At 41.7% G+C, this 16,140-nt stretch overlaps 2 protein-coding genes across 24 annotated transcripts in view; both read right to left on the minus strand.

Annotated features, from left to right (window-relative positions):
- LOC102160250 (40S ribosomal protein S24-like) lies at positions 619-933 on the minus strand. The gene has a single exon (XM_005670326.1). The coding sequence runs from the start codon at positions 931-933 to the stop codon at positions 619-621; it is 315 nt and encodes a 104-aa protein (XP_005670383.1).
- The window catches only part of SYNJ1 (synaptojanin 1), a 100,412-nt gene continuing 88,380 nt past the window's right edge, over positions 4,109-16,140 (minus strand). For 8 of the 23 annotated variants that reach the window (XM_013982569.2, XM_013982570.2, XM_013982571.2 and 5 more), the window contains 3 exons: positions 14,270-14,378; positions 13,798-14,015; positions 4,109-7,205 (listed from right to left, as the gene is read on the minus strand). In XM_013982569.2, the coding sequence (XP_013838023.2) occupies positions 6,414-7,205; positions 13,798-14,015; positions 14,270-14,378 (1,119 nt within the window). In that variant the 3' untranslated portion in view covers positions 4,109-6,413. Of the gene's footprint in view, positions 7,206-10,069; positions 10,094-13,797; positions 14,016-14,269; positions 14,379-16,140 lie in introns of all 23 variants that reach the window. The other 15 variants (XM_021070926.1, XM_021070925.1, XM_013982566.2 and 12 more) reach the window with 4 other exon arrangements.

The following is a 16,140-nucleotide window of genomic DNA, read 5'->3' on the forward strand; positions in this document are numbered from 1 at the left end:
CTTGGTATACCTGAAACCTTGGCTTCCTCCATTGAAAGTGTATCCCTAGAGTTCAGGGCCGAGTGGAGGAATTTTGTGACTGTAGGCCTGGAAATGCCCAAAGCCAATCCAGGGCCTCATATGAATACCATTAGGCTGGTAATGGCCAGAAGGGGTATGGCATCCAGGGAGGGATGTGTTTTCACCTCTAGTACTGTTGAGGCAGGGATCATGGAGACCCTGCAACATGCAGCACTGATCAGATTGGCACATGTCTCTCTTAGCTCCTGACCACTGGCTATTAGATTATCCCCATTTCTTCTGAATCCAGTTCTTTATCCATCATGCCTGCTTCAAATCTGGTTTACAGGTGCCTTCTGGGTAGTGTGACTGTTTATCCACAAACGTGTATTACAAGGTCTCGGGGTATAATTTTTAATAATATAAAATGAAAAGTATAGAAAAGCCATGTTTGTATTGGCGATCCAGTTTTGTTTAAATATGTAGTTTACGAACAGCATCTCTGGTGGGAAATCTGCCAAAGTGCCCCAGATGAGGCGGTTAACCATCTTTAATTTTTGTCAGCACCGATATTTGCCCTTGAGTTCCTCTTAACATTATTCTTTGGTTGTGTTCTTGTCAGTGTTCTCGTAAGGTCTTTTTCTTCTCATACGGGTCATATCTTGCAAGTTTGGTGTGCAGCTTTTTCTCGGTGTGGTTTACATGATTATAGATTATGAAAAACCCTGTTGTCTTGTCACCACCCAAATGGGTTCTGAATTTGAAGCCAAAGCTGACAAATGTGGGGTCTTGAGTACTTTGCTTATTGTCTGTAAATATTATAGGTACTGTTGCCTTTCTAGGATAAAGGGCATCCCATGACCATTTGTATCCGTTGAAGCAAACCACTGCGATGAACACTCTGGTCCAGATAATTAATGGGCCATTTGCCATGGCTGCTGGATATCAGGTAGCCAGGGAGGAAAAGAGCAAATTTTTACTCTATTGAAAAAAAATTTTTTAAATAACGTTAACATGGGTATGTAGCCCTGAAGAATAGAGAATATCATTTTGCTTTTTTTTAGGGGAGGTGGGGAGGGCACTTTTCCTTCGGCATATGGAGCTTCCCAGGCTAGGGGTCAAATTGGCGCTACAGCTGCTGGCTGATACCACAGTCACAGTACCACCAGATCTGAGCCTTGTCTTCCACCTACACCGCAGCTCATAGCAACAGTGGATCCTTAACCCACTGAGTGAGGTCAGGGATCAAACCCTCGTCCTTATGGATACTAGTTAGATTTGTCACTGCTGAGCCACAACAGGAACTCCTACATGTTTTAAATTTTATATAACTGCTGTCACACTGTATTGTTTTGTAACTTGCTTTATGGCTCCACAATGAGATTCACTAATATGTCATTCACTTTTTCAGTGCTGTATACTATTCTACCGTATAGTCATGTCACTCCATTCCCCCCTTGATGGTTAGTTTATTTCTAGTTTTCACTGTTACAAACAATGCATGTCTTGGTTCATGTGTCCTAGAATTCTCTCCAAATCAAAAAAAATTTTCTTTTCCTGATTTTTAGGGATGCATGTGTAGCATATGGAAGTTCCCGGACTAGGGGTTGAAATGGAGCTGCTGGCCTACACCACAGCTCACGCAATGCCAGATCCTTTAACCCACTGAATGGGGCCAGGGATCGAACCTGCATCCTCATGGATACCAGTTGGGCTCGTTACTGCTGAGCCACAACAGGAACTTCCAAATCAAATTTCTTCTGATAGAATATATGAACTTTTACTGGACATTGTTAAATTGCTCTTTAGAACTGATGTGCTAATTTGCCCTCTTACCAACAGTGCATGAATTTCCATTTTTCCACATGCTTGCTAATCTTGATGTTGTCAGACCTATTTTTCTAACAGTAATAAATTGATGTTTTGATTTATGCATCATTGTTTTGTGAGTTTGGTTTTCCTGTGTTAATCACTTATGCTGTAGTCTGTGGACATGCAGGGCTCAGGCTCTGGATACAGATCATGTGGAGAGGCTGACAGGGAGAAATAATTGCAAACCACATATCCAACAAAGGTGAAGTATCTAGAATATTATATAAAGAACCCTCAAAAACACATCAGTTAAAAAAAAAGACAATATTTAGAAAATGGGCAAAGGACACAAATATATATTTCAGTAACGAAGACATTAGATGACAAATCAGCACATTAAAATATGTTCACCATCACTAGGAAGCACAAATTAAAGTCACAATGAAATATTCACTACTAAACTGGCTAAAATATAGTGACAAGAGGAATTCCCTGGTGGCTCAGTGAGTTAAGGATCTGGCATTGTCACTGCTGTGGCATGGGTTCAATTCTTGGCCTCAGGACTTCTGCATCTGTGGGCACAGCCAAAAAAATAATTTTTTTTTTTTTTTAAAGTAACAACAGCAAATGCAGGCAAGGATGCAGAGGAACTGGATCACTCATAAATTGCTGATGGGAATGTAAAACTGTCATTCTAAAATAGAGTTTGGCAGTTTAAAAAAAAATATCCAAGCATGCAACTACCCTGTGACCCACTTGTCCTCCTGGGCATTTATCCCCAAGAAACGAGAATTTCTGTTCACATAGAAACCTGAGATGAGGGAGTTCCCACAGTGGCTCAGTGGAAATGAATCCAACTAGTAGCCATGAGGTTGTGGGTTTGATCTCTGGTGTGGCCGTGAGCTGTGGTGATGTAGGTCGAAGATGCAGTTTGGATCCTGCTTTGCTGTGGCTGTGGTGTAGGCCGGCAGCTACAGCTCTGATTCGACTCCTAGCCTGGGAACCTCCATGTGCTGTGGGAGTGGCCCTAAAAAGCAAAAAAAAAAAACCAAAAAAACAAAAAAAACCAAACAGACCTGAGATGAATGTTCATAGCAGCTTCATTTACAATAGCCCTAAATTGGGAACAACCCAGATGTCCTCCAATAATGGGTAAATGGTTAAGCCAGTTGTGGTCTGTCTATACTGTAGAATACTATGTAGCAATAAGAAGAAACAAACTATACATGCAATCTAGATGAATCTCCCCAGAATTATGCCAAGCTTAAAAAAGTCAATGCCAAAAGGTTGCATAATATATGATTCCATTTATGTAACATTCTTGAAGTGGCAAAATTAGAGAAATGGGGACTAGTGGTTGCCAGAAGTTAAGGACACAGGAGAGGGGCATGAGATGGCAGGGAAGAGAGAAAAGGGCAACATGAAGATCCTTGGTGATGGGAACATGCTGCATCAGTATCAATGTCCTATCTGCAGCCTTACTATAGTTTTGCAAAATGTTACCACTGAAGAAAATAGGAAAGGGTACATGGATCTCTCTCTAGTATTTCTTACCACAAATCTACAATTATCTTTAAATAAAAAGTTTTTTTTACAAAGCCTATGATTTCACTGCATACAATCTACAATTATCTTTAAATAAAAAGTTTTTTACAAAGCCTGTTATCCTTATCTGTGACTTCTTAATCTGAGGTTAATGACTAAAACTGAACTATTGAATAATCAAGGTTATGGTTTTGAATAGCAATCTGAAAAAAAAAAAAAGGCAATACTCACAGGAACTACTGATCTCTTACTTTGGGTCTTTTAAGGTAGTCTCTTCTTTTTTTTCTTTTTTTTGGGGGGTGGGGAGGGCAAGTTGTGCTTGCAATGTACAATAATTCCCTGGCTAGGGATCAGACCCAAGCCATAGCAGACAATACCAACTCCCTAACCACGAGGCCACCAGGGAACTCTGGTAGTCTCTCCTTTAGTCTGGCTATTCATGTGCCTGTTTCCCCTCTGCTCCTGCTATTTCTCTTGCTGGGGGTAGAAAATCATTATTCGCGCCTCATGTGGTCTTTTCAAGCCAGCAAAATTTGGAATGAGGCCCCCACTCACAGACTAAGTGCAAGGCTTCTTAATGATGGTGAGTAATCTCAGAATAGCTTTCTTCTTACTTTTATCCCACGTATTCTGTAGAGAAGTGAAATAGATGAAGATAAGATCTTGAATTAATATACTTGATTTGACAGTAAGTGTTAATCCCAAACGTCAACTTAAATGGCTGAGAAAAATTCCTTCCTTTTGAGCAAAGTAGTCAACGTAATGACAGGTATATTTATTTCGTATGAGAGCACATTTCACAGGATATATACAGTGTTTATATACCACTGACTTTCATACTGTACTTCTATAAAGTATATAGTTATAAATATTGTATGCCACATAAGCAATAAAATTCTTACATATAAACAGCAATCTACTTTAGAGAACAAAGAATTCACAAAGAGATCCTTAGTGTCTAATTTCTCCTCTGCTTTTAACAGAACTGGCAAATATTTTAATAACACATAGAATAATGGCTAGTTATCGGCAGCATACCTTTACGCCTTTCATAACTTTGTGCACTTTTTCAGCAACTTGCCCCAGAGAATTTCCTGATAAAGGCTGAGCTGCTGCATGATATGTTTATTTTAGACAGTAGCTGATATTCAATAGGAAACATTGCTCATGGAATTGCAATCTGCACTAGTGAACTTTATAATGAAGTATTTTGCTAATGGAAAGCAAATGCCTTATACACAAATCACATAGATGTTAAAACCACAGTTTCAACAAGTTAATTCACATTTTGAAGCACATTGCTTATAGTAATACTGCTGTTTAAAATATACTACTGCTGAAATGATTAGAACCCCAAAAAGCACACTATAAAACTCACGAGAGTTATTTCTAACAGCAAATCCTGGCTGTTAATAGAGAGAGGATTACTTATATAAATATAGTATTCTGGTAACATTTGAGCATTTAGAAAAGTGCTTTTTTTCCTAATAGATTTGCCTGATGTGGTTAAGTACGATGCAGTTTTGCTGTGCTTTTTACATTTTACATCTTCTTGGCCATGAACTCAATTTTCTGATATTCCCCAATGCACATCTTTCAAGGTTAAATGTGGACGATGGAAGGTAGGTGGACACACACAAGTCTATGTATAAAAAACATAAGTCTTGATGGGTAAAGGTGATTTCAACCTACACTGACAACAAAAGAACCACTGCTCAAGGAGTTTTCTGATTGGGATGATTTAATGATATCAAAAGTCTCCATTCTGTATAAATTCTGTGTACGTCTTCACAAAATTAATCAAAGCAGGATCAGCTGCATGTTGGCAGTGCAGGAGACGATTCCACAGCTAGTTGGGGGGGGTAACCTCTGAAAACCTAAAGCAGCATCACAGACATGTCATAGCCTCGGGAGAGGGGAGAGAGAACACGCACTGGGTAGATTCCAATTCAGGGCACCCAGAGGATGGGGTTCCTGAGTGGGAAGCAGTGAATCCAAAAGTGTGGGAGGGCCGGCCGTGGGCAGACATGTTAATGTACATTTAGCTCTAATGGTTCTCACCGAGCTGGGTGGCCTGTGCCTTCCTGAGACCTAAGGCCAGCTTGCCTATTTTTTTTGGCTATGCCCACGGCATGTAGAAGTTCGCAGGCCAGGGATCGAACCTGAACCTCAGCAGTGACCTGTGCCACAACAGTGACAATGCTCGGTCTTTAACAGCTAGGCTACCAGGGAACTCCCAGCAGGCTTTTTTGAAAGAGCTGGAGTGTCTGTCCACATGACACTGATCGCACAATCTGCAGCGTCCAGCTGCTGCAAGAAGCTCGTCCCACAAAAAAGCATGCAGAGGCGCTGGAGTGGGAAGTGACAAGGGTGTGTGTTGGAGGGGCGGGTGTGGAATGGTGGCAAAATCCGGTTCTGTATTGGGATCATTCTAGTTTTGGAAAGAAAAGTAAGAAGATGTCCAAATTTCATTTTTAGCCATCCTTTTGATAATGAAATACTGAAAAAAGAACTCTGATAGAACTTCTAAATAAAAACTTGGTCTGACTTATACCCTATAATTTAAATTATGGATTTTACCAATATGTAAGTGTGTGTATTTGTATATGTGTGTGTGTGTGTGTGGATATACACTTAAAAAAAAAGGTCTTTTTAAATTCTGTTCCAGTATAACTTTGACAGCTCTTTGGTAAATACTTATAAACACCAATTGTTGACAAGTACGAAAGGGCTGGCAGTCATGTCAGCTAGAAGCTGTTTGGGCTTTTTGAGATTCTTTAAAGGAGACTAACAAAGAGTTTCTGAATAAGGACTATTTTCTAAAGTAGTTTCGAGCACTTTTTATGGCTTCTAATCTCTCTTATCCAAACAGAAACACGCCGAACTTCCAGTTAATAACGAGAAGGATTTTTCCTTATTTCCAATATACACATAGTCCAACTCTGTACACATTAAATAGTGGTATTTCAATGACAACAGCAGTGCACTTTACAAGGACTTATTGCACATAATGAAGAACGAATGCCCCATTCATTTGGCTCTACTCGGCCGAAACATTATCTTTCTGTCAAATCTAGCTCGGGTGATGCCTTAGACGCCAAGGCCGTGAAAGGCTGTGCTGGAGCGGGGGCGCCGGGTGGGTGCAGGGGGACGGGCGGAGGAGGAGGTCTTCTCGTGGGCAACACACAGAAAGCAACATCGGTACCTGGAGTCCAGTCATCACCGAAGCTCACCTTGGAGCCAGAGGACGAACTCGGCTGATGACCCCGCGAGTCTGGACCAGTGGGCCTTGACCTCCCTGCCACACCAAAGTCCTCTTCTTCCTCGAAGGTCACCCAGCCTCTGGGGTTGCTGACTTTGACTGCGGGCGGGCCCTTCGGGTCAAAACTGTCCTTAAAGCCCTCCAGCGACGATGCAGGCTTGATCTCACCAAGAGGCTTCAGAGAAGGGAAAGGACTCTGAGCAACAGGCTGTTCTTGGGAGAACCATGAAGTTGCCTCTGATTCTTGAGACCCAGCTCTAAAGGGGTTTCCGGGAGCGGCAGTCCTGTCGGTGAAAGGGTTTGTGCCGCTCGAGCTCGTGACGAATGGGTTTGGCGAACAGCGTGTGTTTTCCTGGGATTTACTCCGGGCTGGAATTGGAGGCATTGTCGGCATGCAGCTTGCAGAACTCAAAGTATTCGTGTTGCCTGGGGTTGCGCAAGGCAACGGAATCAACCCCTCTGGGTCTGGGGTTTGAACAGGGAACTGATCCTTTAATACAGTAAGCAGATTCAACGACAGGTCTTCAAACGGGTCACTCTTTAATGGCGAGTCCAGTCTGACGGCGGAGACTCCGTTTGTTTTTACCTGGAAAAGAGAGCACTGAATAATCAGAAAAAAACCAAAAAGTATTCTATTTACTTTGAATACCCCCTATGCTTCCTGTCTCAATTACTTTTCATGGAGGGGGGCACGCATACAAATTTAGAAAAAAAAAAAAAGCTTTGTATATTGAGTCTGTTACTCTGGTGGTTTAAGTAAGATACAACAGCTGAAATTGTATTTTTAAAAAACACCCGGCTCAGTAAGTCCTTGTAATGAGTAGAGCTTATTTCATCCATGCAAGTATGGATATGGTGGCGTGGAGAACTGTACAGAGTTAGCAAATGGGTTTTGCTCAGCCCCGTTCTATCAGACGTTCACACGAACTGAAGACACCCAATACCCAGGAGCTCCTGCTGTGGCTCAACAGGATCAGTGGCGTCTTAGGAGCACTGGGATGCAGGTTCAGTGCCCAGCCTGGCACAGTGCGTTAAGGACCCAGTGTTGCTGCAGCTGCGGTGGAGGTTGCAACTGCAGCTCGGATCTGACCCCTGGCCTGGGAACTCCACATGCTGAGGCATGGCCAAAAAAAAAAAAAAAGAAACCCATATTCAGAACTTACGCTGAATCTCTAGAAATTAACTTCCAACACCCATCTATGATGATGATGTGGCATCTCTGTTCATTTAAATATATTTTCATTTAGAGTTACTATGACTTTGGAAATTCAACTTTATGGATGAAAGTTAGTTTTGTTACCATAATTGCATTCATAAGCTGAAGACCATGCATCTTTTCCTTTTCTACTTGGAAAAATAAATTTTCAAAGCATTCTTTGCCTTTTAATGTAAAGTTCTTCTTTACAGAATCACCTCTGTGAATAATGTGACAATATTCCTCCATGGACCTTCCCTCATCGAAACATGCTCCCAAACAGAATTTGTTGACCACTAAATGCAGCGATTGTTTACAACTTGGGTGTGTGTGTGTGTGTGTGTGTGTGGTGTGGGCAGGGTGTGTGGGGGGGAATCCCATTTTCTATTTCGTCTATCAATTCTTAAACCAACATGAAGCTGTGCGCAGAGGGTACCCAGTTCTTTCCATGTGACAGAGTTGGCTGTGAACTGTTACTGGTAAGAGGAGGGATCAAAATTACTTCACTCTGTGCCTCTTTCACAAGGAAGCCGGCTGAAGCGGAGCACGGCTGTGGGACTGAGAAAAGCCAACTGTTCTTATGGGAAACAGAACTGTGATCTTGACCTCAATGAGACAATTAGCTCATCAGGTACTTCATTTTAATTAAAAAAAAAACACACCTCTGCATAATTATTAAAAGTAGATGGGTGACTTGGATACCTCTGCCAAATTAAGAGGAAGAAAATAAACCTTGGATAAGGACAGGGGAAGGAGAATTTTAGCTCAAGACTTACGAGGTAAAAAAATGGAGCACTATCCAAAATGCACTTAGGTAGTTGTTAAAGCAAATAACTAAATGGAGTTCCCACTGTGGTACAGTGGGTTAAGGATCTGGCGTTGCCACAGCTGTTGCTTGCATTTGATCCCTAGCCCAGGAACTTCCTTATGTTATGGGCACAGTCAAAAAAAAAAAAAAAAAAAAAAAAAAAAAGCAAATAGCTAAACATTCATGAGATACGCTGGAAAAGAGAGCAGCAGTCCCAATGAAACAAATACAATTGCATCTTGAAGCAGTAACTTGGTGCTTAGGAATAGGGAAGGCTGTTCATTTGCCAAAGGAACTGGTGTAGATAACCTCCTAAGTGAATCGCCCTCTGTCTGGTATCTGTTTTCAGAGTGATCTAAAACATACTTCATAATTGAGGAAACAAATATGTTTTTCTTCAAACTTAATATGAACAATAAATTTGTACAAAATTGAAGAATAAACACGTCACAGACTCTGAATTACATTCTAAGTGTACGGAAGGGAAGCAGACCCATATGAGGAAAGGTACTTAAGACAAATGTGTTAATGGACATTATAACATTGTAATTAACTCTATATTACCAATAATGTCTGGATTATTTATGATTCACATACCAAAAGCGAAGGACTCGATTGGGTCTGGGACCCAGTTTTCCCGTGGTAGAAAGAAGAGTTCACAACACAGACATTATAGGTGAGAAGTTTATGTTCCGCACAGCTTAGAAGAGTAGGCTCTTGCCAAATAAATGTTACACATTGAAATAGCTTTATTTTCATATACTAAACTTTTTTCTTTCAAAATAATTTCAAGGTAATTTGCTAGAAACAAGATCATTTTGCCCAATCAGACTTGAAATTAGAATGAGAGCCACACCATCCTTCATGACATTAGAACTAACTCATAAAGCAGGATTTGTGATGATGATATTAATGACGATGGTATTTTTACAGAGAAGGGTGTTGGAAGGCCTCTTATAATCTTGTTACAATGTTAACTTGTATCTTTGTAAATCATCAATTCTGCCTTAGCAAAAAGAGTCTTGCTACTAAAATTATTTTTTTAAAATTTCCCCAAAGACATCTAAGAATAAAAGTTAAATCTGTATTTATTTAATTGTGCCATTGTTAAAAACAAGAACCAATTTGATTTCGCCAGACTTTTGTATGCCTAAAGCTTACCTTCTTGAAGTGACATTTTTTAGTTTTGTTAATTTTTGTAAGAAACAAAGCCAAAAAAAAAAAAAAAAAAGGGAAAGCATTAGCAAGAACAACTAAAACGGTTCCTAAAAATTCAAAGTACTAAGAAAAACAGCAGTCTCTACTATGGTATGATAACAGAATTTATTAATGTGGACACGTGGTTTTAAAATGAGTGAAACTTTAGATGTATGAAGCAAAAGATTCATACATCTAATGTGCTAAGACAGATGAGAAGCACATACAAGATTGAGAAATTATCCAATACCTGTTACCCTGATGGTTGCTCCTGCTTTGAGAAAGGGAACACAGACATCAAAGGAAAGAGTTAGGAGGATAATCTGAGACCAACCGGCAACCCTAACAATTCAATCTTCAATATATTATATTACATTTAGTTCTACATTACACACAAAATCCAAAAGCAGTGGTATTTACGGGTCACAGCATAAGATCAAGAGATAATTCCAACTTCTTCTGTCATTTCCAATGAACAATACATGGGTAAATTAGAGCTCAAACTTTAGTTTTCTCTGAGGCTGATTACTAACTGGTTCAAAGCGGTCGTCCCCAAAACAATATGCTAAATAGGTTTTTGGCGCTCTAAACTATTTTAAGCAGACTGTTTTGGATGAAATGTTTGTGTCCCCCCAGAACTGCTGTGTTGAAGCCCTAACCCCCAATGTGATGGCATTTGGAGATGTGGCCTTTGGGAGGTAACTGGGGTTAGATGAGGTGAGGCCCTCATGATGGGATTAGCAGCCTCAGGAGGAGACAGGCCAGCGGCTTGCTCTCTTGCTCTTTTTCTTCTCGTGCAAGCACCAAGGACAGGCCATGTGAACACGCAGCAGAAGGGCAGCTGTCTGCAAGCCAGGAAAAGAGCTGTCACCAGAACCCAACTACCTTGGCATCCTGATCTTGGACGTCCAGCCTCCAGAGCTATGAGAGAACAAATTTCTACTGTTTGAGCCACTCAGTTTATGGTATTTTGTTCTGAAGGCCCAAGAAGAGTAGGACATGGCCTTAAGGTAGCCTATGGCTTTATCATCATTAAAGAAAATAGCATCACTTTGCAAAAAGGTGAAAATTAGTTTTTTTAACAAATGTTCAGGATCCGGGCTTAGTCTACATTACTCAAATTTTTTGAAGGGTGATACTATCATTAATTCACTTTATTAGTTGGAAGGTAAAACAAAGCAAAAAACTGGATCCTTTTTTCGTTGTTTAAAAATGAAATCATAATCTTTCTGTAACAGTGCTTTTAAAAGTTACAGTAGTCTCAAGAAACAGTTTGAGCACATCTTCCCTAATATTTAAAGCTTACCTTATTTAAAAATACCGAAACTGACTTTGACAACTGAAGAGAGACACCGTTCTAAGATACATTAAGTATCGTTAAGAGTTTCTTGCCTACGAAACATGAGACCCCTGAATTTAATACTTTCTTGGTGATCTTAGGGTTACAGGTATCAGCAGCTTTGAAACTACTTAGGAAGTAGGAATGGGTTTATGCTAAGATGCAGAGAGATGGTATTAAGCAGACCCAGAATGCTGAGCTTTTCTACTGGTCTCTTCCCTAATTGTCAGCTAATAATCACATCAATCCTACAGCCATGATGCGATTCCAGATTCCATTTACCCCCTACTGGATTCCTGACTTCTGGTTTTTAGCTGATGATCAGATAACTAAGATGATGGAAGTCAGGTCAGTGAGGCATTTTTACACTTTGTAAAGGATACATAACATGTTATGGAACCTTTTGAATTAAGAGAATCTTTTCTAGACAGAATATAGAGTGAAAGAACATTTAAATAGTAATAAAAAGTAAGGCTGGGTCATGTGTGGTTTTATGTTTTAAATGCCTTGTAAATTTTTGGCAGAATTAGTAAAGACTTATCAAAATTACTAAGCATTCAATTATAAGATTATTTCATGTTACCAGAATATCAAAGGTCGTGTATTTCATCCTTTTCGACTTACGGCTACCACAGAAAGTTTTTAAAATTTTAAATGTTTATAATTTTTTGAACGGGCATGATTCTTATGGTTCAAAATTCAAAAAGTACAAAAATGCTTCCCCTTCCTTCTGGCCCCTCAGTGCTATAAGCTTCCAGGAGGAAACTAACCATTTTTGCGATCTTTCACAAAGAGAGTCTACACACAAACAAGACCTCCGCCCCCGCAAAAAAAGAAGTGTGTGTGTGTATAAAATGGGCAGAGGAATTCTGACATCAATGACTGAGGCAGGAGTTCCCGACGTGGCGCAGTGGAAACAAATCCGACCAGGAACCATGAGGTTGTGAGTTCGATCCCTGGCCTTGCTCAGTGGGTTAAGGATCCGGCATTGCCGTGAGCTGTGATGTAGGTTGCAGAGGTGGCTTGGATCCAGCATTGCTGTGGCTATGGTGTAGGCTGGCAGCTATAGCTCTGATTTGACCCCTTGCCTTGGAACCTCTATATGCCGGGGGTGCAGCCCAAAAAAGACTGAAGCAAAGAACAGATCTAAAACATACATCTTTCATAGTTTTGATGGACAGAATACAAGAGTCAAAAGAGTCAAGAACATAATCTGCTAAGCCAGCCACAAAGCACATGCTTGCTGTCTATCGCCAAATCACCAGGTCCATTCCTATGAAAATCAGAAATCCAGACACAGGACAAGGACCTAAGAAAGTCAGACATGGCAGTCACTGGAACAGTCATCCTGTAAGACTTGTGTGTCACAAGAGGACTTTTTACTGAAAACTGCAATCCTACTTGACCGTTTGTGCTTTCAGGAGCTGTTCAGGAGTTCCTGCTGTGGCTCAGTGGTTAACAAATCCGACTAGGAACCATGAGGTTGGGGGTTCCATCCCTGGCCTCGCTCCGTGGGTTAAGGATCCAGCATTGCCGTGAGCTGTGGTGTAGGTCGCAGATGAGGCTCGGATCCCGCGTTGCTGCGACTCTGGCTAGGCCGGCGGCTACAGCTCCGATTAGACCCCTAGCCTGGGAACCTCCATATGCTGCGGGAGCGGCCCAAGAAATGGCAAAAAAAAGACAAAAAAAAAAAAAAAGTTGTGAAGCGTACCATATCTACTTTCAATACTTAAACATTTAGAAAGTTTTAGGAATTAGAATTCACTTTCACGATGAAATTCATGATCACTTTCTGTCCTAAAATAGTAATACTAGGCTCCAAGATGGCTACTTTGAAAGTTTTTTGCTCTCCAATTACATAAACAACAACAACAACAACAATAATAACACATCTCACAAGAAAATGAGGAGAGAAATTCATGCACTAAAAGTGGATTGGAAGAGAGAAAGTAATGAACATTCATTCCTTGAAGAATTTCTACAACTATTATACATCTTCAGCACCCTCAATTTTCTGAACTGAAAATTACAGAATACTCTTTGGTGTTAGTTAGCTTAACATTTTACACCAGAAACTAGCATAAAACTAGAACATTTACATTTACTAGAAGTGAGTACAAAAATCCAAATTAAATATACTTCAATAAAAAAACTAAAAAAAGTCTTAAATTTTTAAATGATGCTATTGCCACCAGAAGGCAAAATAAAAAGAATGCACTTCTTTCTTTCTCTCACTTTTGAAGTTTACGGCCGTCTAGTGATTGACAAGGTTGTGATCATTTCTGCTGTGGCACAAAGTGATTCAGTCACACACACGCACCTCATTCTTTTTCAGGTCCTTTTCCCATATAGATGATCAAAAACATGAAACGCTTCACAAATCTGTGTGTCATCCTGGCGCAGGGGCCATGCTCATCTTTTCTGCATCGTTCCGATTTTAGCCTACGCGCTGCCCAAGGGAGCCCTCGCATTGCTTTATTTCTTAAGCTAATGATTAAAATAAGTCTGTTCACAGACTCGACCAAAGGCTTCACACAGGCTTCAATAAAAAGAGAAAAACAGACCCAGCACAACAAAGGCCGACCAAACAAAACCGGCCACCGAGGCATCCGGATGACCCGCTTGCTGGCAGGGCTTACCTGCGGTTGGGCCGGGGGATCGGCCGGCAAGCTGTGTGACGACCTGCTCCGGGGGGGCGGCTGTGGCGGGGTTTCCAGGCTGGGCTGCGGGGCGGACGGAGGCAGGGGCGCTGCCACGGGGACAAGAGGCTCCTGCATCTTTTGAACGGCGGGGGGCAGGGAAGGCTGCACCGGAAGGGCAGCCTGAGGCTTCAGTGGTTCGGGAAGCAGGGCTGGCCCTAAAGAAGTCCGATTTCCAGATGTCAGGTCTTTTCTAGAAAACCTCGTGTTATCCTTGCTTGAGTGAAATGTGAAAGGATGCTAGTCCTTGCCCCGCCCCCGGCCCCAGCAGCCTCCGTTTTTGTGGGGTGAAGAGGGAAAGAAGGGTGTCCCTAGTTGAAGTTGTATAAAGGGCGAGACTGTGGGAGAAGAAAAAGAGAAGGGAAAGGGAAGAATACAGAAGGGGAACGGCGGCCGCTCCCGCGGCGCCCACCTTTCAGTGCTTCCGCAGGTTTGCTCTGGCTTTCAGGTGTCAGTCTCCCAGCGGACACCCGAGCGTGGCTCTGGGGGGCGCTGATCACTCCAGCACGGGGCGGAATCATCTGAAAAATGGGAAACGTAACCTCGGAGACATTGACTTACTTTTAACAGAGGGGACTTGGGTGACAGTATCTGTTCTGCATCTCTTTCTCAGTTTCTTGTCATTTGCATTGCTCTCTTTTTATAGCCAGAGTCCTAAGTTTTAAAAGTCTTCCTTTTTTCTTTTTTTGTCTTTTTAGGGCCACCCCCGTGGCATATGGACGTTCCCAGGCTAGGGGTCCAATATGAGCTGTAGCCTCAGGCTTACGCTGAGCCAGAGCCACAGCAACGCCAGATCTGAGCCGAGTCTTCAACCTTCACCGCAGCTGACCTCAACACCGGATCCTTAACCCACTGAGCCAGGCCAGGGATCGAGCCCGCAACCTCGTGGTTCCTAGTCGGATTCGTTAACCACTGAGCCAAGATGGGAACTCCAAAAGTCTTCTTTTTATTCTTCACTATTTACTCTGTGCCGGGTGCTGTGTAGACATTTCCATTTCATCTTATAAAGAGCCCCAGAGTAGGTAGGTATTATTTTATCATCTCCATTTTAAATGGAGATGAAGAAATGCATACAACTTTCTCAACACCACAGAGCCAGAAAATAAAGCCAGGAGCCAGACTCAGGTCTGACCAGCTGCTGGGCCTGAGCTCTTCTAAGCAGCTGCCTTAAGGGGAGACGGGGATGGTATTAAAAGTCATGGGCCGATGGAGAGAGACAGACACTGTGCAACTAAGAGGCTTCCAAAAACCACATTGAGGTGGTAGTTCTTGTTGTTTGTTTGCTTGAAAACACAGAGATAAAAACTCAATATGCTAAAATAAATATATCGCAGAGCTCCCATTGTGGCTCAGTGGTAACAAACCTAATATCCACTAGGACACAGGTTTGATCCCTGGCCTCGCTCAATGGGTTAAGGATCCAGTGTTGCTGTGCACTGTGGTGTAGGTCATAGGCTCAGCTCGGATCTGATATTGCTGTGGCTGTGGGGTAGGCCAGCAGCTGCAGCTCTGATTCGACCCCTAGCCTGGGAACTTCCATATGCCACAGGTGTGGCCCTAAAAAGACAAATAAAATAAAATAAAATATATTGGAAGATACACTTGCGAAAAATGTCTTTTCTATTTTCACAAGTTTGCTGATGTTGCTTTAAGCCCCCTGCCCCAATTTATTTTAAGCAAAAGTTACGAATGCCATCTCACAAAAGTGTGACTTTCCTCCCTTATTCTTACAGTATTAAAATAAAGAAAGTGCTTTGTGGGAAGTGGTAGAGTCAGTGGGTAGCAATTCTCCCTTTTTTGAAAAACAGGAGAGTGGGCAACGGCTATCCTAAGTATATTCCACCCACGTTTTTCTTTGGAGGATAATGTATATATAAAAGGGCCTTTAGCGTGGATGTTAAATAGAAAGCTACAAGAGAAAAAAACAAAATATTTCTATCTTAGAAATTTTATGAGAATTTCTTAGAAATCAGAAGTAGTTTCGTTAGCAGAAGTTTCTTAATTTCTAGTTACAGTAACAGTTCCCATGGTGCAGCTCAAGGCCTCTCAACAGTCCTTGGCTCTGCTAGACAAGCCCTGGTCACTAATACTGGCTTCTCCTTCCTTCCTTTATTTTTTTTTTAGGGCCACTCCCATGGCATGTAGAGGTTCCCAGGCTAGGGGTCAAATTGGAGCTGCAGCTGCCGGGCCTATGCCACAGCCACAGCAACACAGGATCTGAGCCTCATCTAAGAACTATGCCACAGCTTGCAGCAATGCTGGATTCTTAACCCACTGAGCAAG

This window comes from Sus scrofa, chromosome 13 (genome assembly GCF_000003025.6).
Source record: "Sus scrofa isolate TJ Tabasco breed Duroc chromosome 13, Sscrofa11.1, whole genome shotgun sequence".
NCBI lineage: Eukaryota > Metazoa > Chordata > Mammalia > Artiodactyla > Suidae > Sus > Sus scrofa.